Source organism: Urtica dioica, chromosome 9, assembly GCF_054948205.1.
Source record: "Urtica dioica subsp. dioica isolate 48M chromosome 9, U.dioica_male_clone48M_v1_H2, whole genome shotgun sequence".
NCBI classification, from domain to species: Eukaryota; Viridiplantae; Streptophyta; class Magnoliopsida; order Rosales; family Urticaceae; genus Urtica; species Urtica dioica.
Window position 1 is genome coordinate 13381423 of NC_142764.1, and position 6350 is coordinate 13387772.

At 43.3% G+C, this 6350-nt stretch overlaps 1 protein-coding gene across 1 annotated transcript; it reads right to left on the bottom strand.

The window, feature by feature from the left end:
- Positions 1-3982: 3982 nt before the first annotated feature.
- On the bottom strand, positions 3983-5573 carry BAC2 (Mitochondrial substrate carrier family protein). Its single transcript, XM_089626608.1, has 2 exons — positions 4949-5573; positions 3983-4861 (listed from the first exon to the last, which is right to left on the bottom strand). The coding sequence occupies exons 1-2, from the start codon at positions 5180-5182 to the stop codon at positions 4226-4228; spliced, it is 870 nt and encodes a 289-aa protein (XP_089482734.1). The 5' UTR covers positions 5183-5573; the 3' UTR covers positions 3983-4225.
- Positions 5574-6350: the final 777 nt, after the last annotated feature.

Below are 6350 nucleotides of genomic sequence, written 5' to 3' on the forward strand. Positions count from 1 at the left end.
CGAGCTCGACCTCGGCTTCATCGACCTCGGCCTCGCGAGCTCGACTTCGGCCTCGCGAGCTCGACTTCGGCCTCACGAGCTCGACCTCGGCCTCACGAGCTCGACCTCGACCCCCAGACGAGCTCGACCTCCCGGCGAGCTCGACCTCCAGGCAGGCTCGACCTCCAGGAGGAAGTCCAACCCGAAGATTGTGAAGGCAATCCCAGCCCTGCCAATGACCGAAAAGGAAAAATCCCTGCCATGCCAAGGACCAAAAAGGAAAAGTACCAGCCCATAATATCATCCCAACAACAACCTTTCCACACCAATGAGCTCAGCTTATTTGTTTTCTGGGACCCGCCAATAAACCATAATATCATCCCAACACCATCCTTTCCACACCAATGAGCTCAGCTTATTTGTTTTCTGGGACCCACCAATAAACCATGATATCATCCCAACACCAATCTTTCCCCACGAAGAGCATTTTCTTTATCACTCTTGAAGCCATTTCGGTTGGGCCCTACCAAATCCCTCAACACGCAACCTCCAACTACTATAAATACCCATCTCATTGAGGGGAAAGGGGAAGAGCGCATTCCTGCTGAGAAGAAACTTGAGACTTCTCTCTGCTTCTCTTAAGGCCATCCTTGGCCTGAAGTGAATTCTCTTCGATTTCTCATTCTCAGAGATTCCGAAGCCGCGAACGCAGGCGACCCGACGCTCGCGATCCAGCCTCGACGCCCGCCGAAGCCTCGACTCTCGCCGGCGCTGCAGACCTGTTCGGCCCCGGCGCGCGTAGGCCGACTCTGGTGCTCGCCGAAGCTTTCATCCCGACCGACGCCGCAGATCTAGCCGACCCGGCGCTCGCGATCCAGCCTCGACGCCCGCCGAAGCCTCGACTCCCGCCGGCGCTCCAGACCTGTTCGGCCCCGGTGCGCGTAGGCCGACTCTGGTGCTCGCCGAAGCTTTCATCCCGACCGACGCCGCAGATCCAGCCGACCCGGCGCTCGCGATCCAGCCTCGACGCCCGCCGAAGCCTCGACTCCCGCCGGCGCTGCAGACCTGTTTGGCCCCGGCGCGCGTAGGCCGACTCTGGTGCTCGCCGAAGCTTTCATCCCGACCGACGCCGCAGATCCAGTCGACCCGGCGCTCGCGATCCAGCCTCGACGCCCGCCGAAGCCTCGACTCCCGCCGGCGCTGCAGACCTGTTCGGCCCCGGCGCGCGTAGGCCGACTCTGGTGCTCGCCGAAGCTTTCATCCCGACCGACGCCGCAGATCCAGCCGACCCGGCGCTCGCGATCCAGCCTCGACGCCCGCCGAAGCCTCGACTCCCGCCGACGCTGCGGACCTGTTCGGCCCCGGCGCGCGTAGGCCGACTCTGATGCTCGCCGAAGCTTTCATCCCGACCGACGCTGCAGATCCAGCCGACCCAGCGCTCGCGATCCAGCCACGACACTTGCCATGAACTACGCCATGACCTGATCCCGACTAAAGGGTACGTAGGCAGCCAACCTTTGGCGCGGTCACACCCCCGTTCACCCTCCAGATTCCTCATTTGGAGGTGTTTAGACGAACCCAAGGGACATTCACAGCTAAGGGAAGGCTCGGGATACCGAGTCCGACACGCTCGAGCCCGAACGCGACCACTTGGTCCGGCCTCGGGTCGAACCGTTCGGGGCTCCTAAATCGTTGTCTGAAAACGAGCGACAACATTACTATAAGGTGGCAAAATCTCCTTTGTATAGTATGGCGTTATACAATAATAAACAATAGTCGTAAATTTTTTAGTGTTCAGAGTATTATAGTTGTGTTGAACTTAATGTTAGTCGAGGAAGAAGAGTGATCGTGATAATAACATTTTATAAAAACCGAAGTAACAATTGAAACCAATAATACTTTGAACATTAACGATTAGAGATAATAAATTTAGAGAGAGAGAGAGAGAGAGAGAGAGAGAGAGAGAGAGAGAGAGAGAGAGTTGTGGAGAGAGAGTGAGAGAGTGAAGTATAGAGAGTAAACTTTTGGAAGTAGATTGTGATTTTCACTTCTTACATTACTTATGTACTAGTTTTTTTCGATGCGTCCACGCGTCACATAGATAGAAGTAAAAAATTAAACTCAAATATGTCATATGTATATATGTTTATGTATCAATAATTTAATTTTGATTTATGAATTAAATAAAATTTACAAAATATTTTGCACACAAAAGTTTTCTATTATAAATTTATACTATTTATATATATTTTTTTTTAATTTTCATTCATGTACAAATAGAACTGAAACAACTAGTATATGCATATATAATTAATGTCATGAATATACAATTTATATTTTAATTTTATCGCATGTAAATATTAATCTTACAACTTTTACATTATAAGATTATATTAAAAATTGTATGTATGTAAAAGGAGTTGATAACTTTTTTCAAAACTGTATAGAACTTGGGTAATAAATGAATAATAGACCCTTGATAAGAGGTATATTTGGACTTTTTGAAAATCAATAATAATAATAAGAGGTATGTTTGGGCAATAAATTAATAGTGTTGAAGTTTTGTTTACAAATCACTATTCTTTGCAAACAAATAATTTATCAAAGAATTAGCAAAATGACCAACTTAAACATTTGGGTGGGGAGAGGAGTTGAAGGAAGGTTGAATCCCATTGTTTGGTTGAAAAGAAATTAGGGGGAAAATGATTAATGGGAGAAAATGCTACTCCTTGGGTCCCACAAAAATTAATCATTCGGGATATGGAGGGATGAGATAGCCAAAAAAATGGAGGGAATATTAAGAGAGCTACAAAAACAAATTTACCCTCACTTTTTTTTTCACTTTTTTTTATATTATAATATATTGGATAAAATAGTAATTGTACAAATTAAAATTCATCCATCCTTCATAAAATCCTTCTAATACCAAACAAAGGAGGGGAAATCTTCGCTCTCTTCTCTCTTTCCTACCAAACAACATGAAAGATAGCACTTATCCTCTCCCTCCACCATCATATCCATCCTTCTTATTCTATCAATCCCTCCTACTTTCCATCCTTCTAACCAAACAAAGTGTTAGATAAATAGCCACTGCATTTTATTTACAAGTATATTTTTACAAAAATACCCATAAATAAGTTCAAAATGTTTTGGATATTTATGGTTATTTTTGTAAATATACGTTTGTAAATAGGTGTAAATAAAATGCAATGACTATTTACATAAGATTTATGAAACGTTGGTTATTTTGCAAAAATAAACGTTTAAATTGGTTATATACCTAATTAACCCATAATTTATTTCGTAAAGTATATATATATATAGAGAGAGAGAGAGAGAGAGAGAGAGAGAGAGAGAGAGAGAGAGAGAGAGAGAGAGAGAGAGAGAGAGAGAGCACGTGTGTTAATGTAGAAAAATATGAAACTATGTAAAAGTGATATTTTTTTTTAAATTTTAAAATAGAGAAAAATTATAAATGATTGTCACGTGACAAAAAGGCAAAAGTGACGAAAATCTTTAATCAAAGTGGTAAGTAATAGATTTATAAAAAAAAATAAAAAAAATTGGTGCACCATGAATAGAATAAATAATAGTGAACTAGTTATTTAGTTACAAATATTGTTTAATTATAATGACCAAACCATTTGATTCATAAGAAAAATATGTTTTAGATTTGTTTCAAATGATATTCTTAAGTTGAAAATGTGTTTTGGGCCTGGTAAGGAGGACCAAAAATATGTTTTAGGCCTACCTATGAGTTATATAAGAAGAAAATGGCACAATAGGTTCGATTGTTTTGGACCAAGATAAATGTATGTCACGAGCTTAGTTGGCGGAGTTTGCACACCCCTAAATTCGTTAGACTAAACTGGAGCGTTTTAGAGAAACTAGTCTAAGAAACCGGACCGGAAGAAATAAGATTTAAACCAGGCCAGCCAGCAGTTAGAAAATTGGTGGTCCAGTCAACGGGATTTCCATAACCTTTACTAGTGCAAACAGAGAAAAATGCAAATAAAGAGAGGGTTATCTGCTCTATGCTCTAGTGTTTTTTCCAATTTACAAAACGCAAATTTGATTCAAGTACGATTTGACCAGCATTTTGGAATAAGCCACTTGTCATGAAGAAGAACAAATTTCTTCAAATTTGTTCTGTTCTTTGAGTTCATTGTTTTCCATGAATGTAACTAACAAGAATACTAGCAGAAGCACTACAAATGACCTAAAATTGACGAGTTTGCTGTGATAATCAGGCACCGTTAAAAATGAACCTTAGAGAGATCTCATAGGCGGAGAAGATAGCGCCGTTGACGAGGAAGGCCCTCGAAAGGGCGGTCCCCAATCCGCGGGAGAGCACGGCGTAGCCGTCCCTCTGGACGCTCTTCCGGAAGCAGTCGACGATGCCAAGGTAAGCCCCGCGACGATCGGCCTGCAGCCGGGTCTTGACGACGTCCAAGGGGTAGCAGCAGCCCCAGCTGGCGACGCCGGCGAGGCCGCCGGAGACGAGCATCGTGCGGAGGCTCTCGTCCCCGCTGCGGCGGCACCCCGGGTGGAGGGCCTCCCTCACGTACTCGTACGTCCAGAAGTACACCCCGTGGGCCGGGGCGTCCCGCAGCAGCGTTATGGTGAGCCCTCGGAACATCCCTCGCAACCCCTCTTTTCTAAGTATGCTCTTGGCCAAGCTCACCGGCCCCGCCGCTGCCCTCTTGCCCTCGGCTTGGAGCCGGATCTTGACGAGCTCGACCGGGGTCAGCATCAGCGACCCCACCGCTCCCGTCCCCATCCCTCCCACCGCCACGCCTCGCAGCGACGGAGGCTCCTCCGGGGACGACGGCTTGTCCACCGCCCGCGACAGCACCGCGTATATCTGGAACACCATCGCGTTCTGCAATTCTATTGCTATGTTAATGAAATATGTGTTGAAATTTATTAGTGATTCTTTTGTTGGTGGAAAAAATCAATGCGGACCTGCCTGGAAAGCGACGGAGGCGAGAGGGGCGGCCATGCCGCCGTAGAGTCCGGCGAGGCCTTCGGAGGCGACGAGGCTGCGGAAGATTGAGACGGCGGAGCCGCTCGGTCGCTGTTGCTGTCGGATTCGGAGGGTGTCGAGCGGGTAGCCGGACACTATTCCGGCCATCCCTCCGAAACCTCCCGCCACAAATTCTTTCCCCCAACTGTTCGCCAGAAACTCTGGCCAGAAATCCATTCTCTCTCTCTCTCTCTCTCTCTCTGTTGTTTGAGTCTATTATCTACAATCTATTCCCTTTGAAAGTAGGAAATAAAAAAATTAATCGGCTGAGTTTGTTAGGCTATATCATGTGTGGGATTGTGTGATGAGTTCCTCTTTCTTGCACGTAACAAAAAGCTTTGAATATAGATTATACAGAGAGAGTGTCCCTATTAATTAATAATTCGACACAAAAATTCTGATGAGTATATACGGTAAGGAAAATAAAAGGCGTGAAATGACTTTGGGTTTGTGTATTTTGTGTTAGAGATATGGAAATATAGAGAGAAAGAGAAGGTCGAAAGGCTGATTAAAAACGGAAGGAATGAGGGAGGAAAGTAATAAACGTAAGCGGCCAGTAATGGAAATGAGCGAAGAGCAGAGTAATTATGATAATGTATAACACATTAATAGAACGAAACAAAAGGCACCGCAGTAGGTGATTTGTAGGGAACGTGTGATTGGGCCAAAAAAGCGAGGTTTCTTGTTATATTTCGGATACTGGATTTCCACGTGGTCCAGATAACACCTTCCACGTAGTAACAATGTCAGAGCAGTATGATACTCGTAGATCCTCCTTAATCATCACCATGATTGTTTTTAAAATCTTAAATTCATTTGGTGGAGGACATTTAAATATTAAATTTTTTGTCATAAGATACTTATCTATCACTTTAACTCTTTCTTTGTTTAACCGACTTCATTCAGTTGTGCACAATTTTGAATTGAGTTTTTTTTTTAAGGGGATCAAGATGAGTTGAATATGACATTTTCTGATCTAATATTTTGGTGAATATTTAATCAATTTACTTCTTTGAACAAATTTCTTTATCTTTCTAAACTTTAAACTTAATATCCTAAATCACAAATTAAAATAAATACTTGGTATGTTTTAAAACCTAAATTCGTTTCTCACCCCAAAAAAAAACCTAGTCTAATTATACTTAAATTTGCTAAATAATCAACGTACTATTAATAATTATCTAGCAATTATTTTTAATTAACTAAAAAATTTGATCACAAAATTTACTTATTTGCCCACTATATTTTTCCCGCCCATTTTTTAAACATTTATGATTTTTTTTAATATCAAATTCATTAATTGTAACTCACCGGGTTATCTATTATTTTTTACGTAAAACTCAAA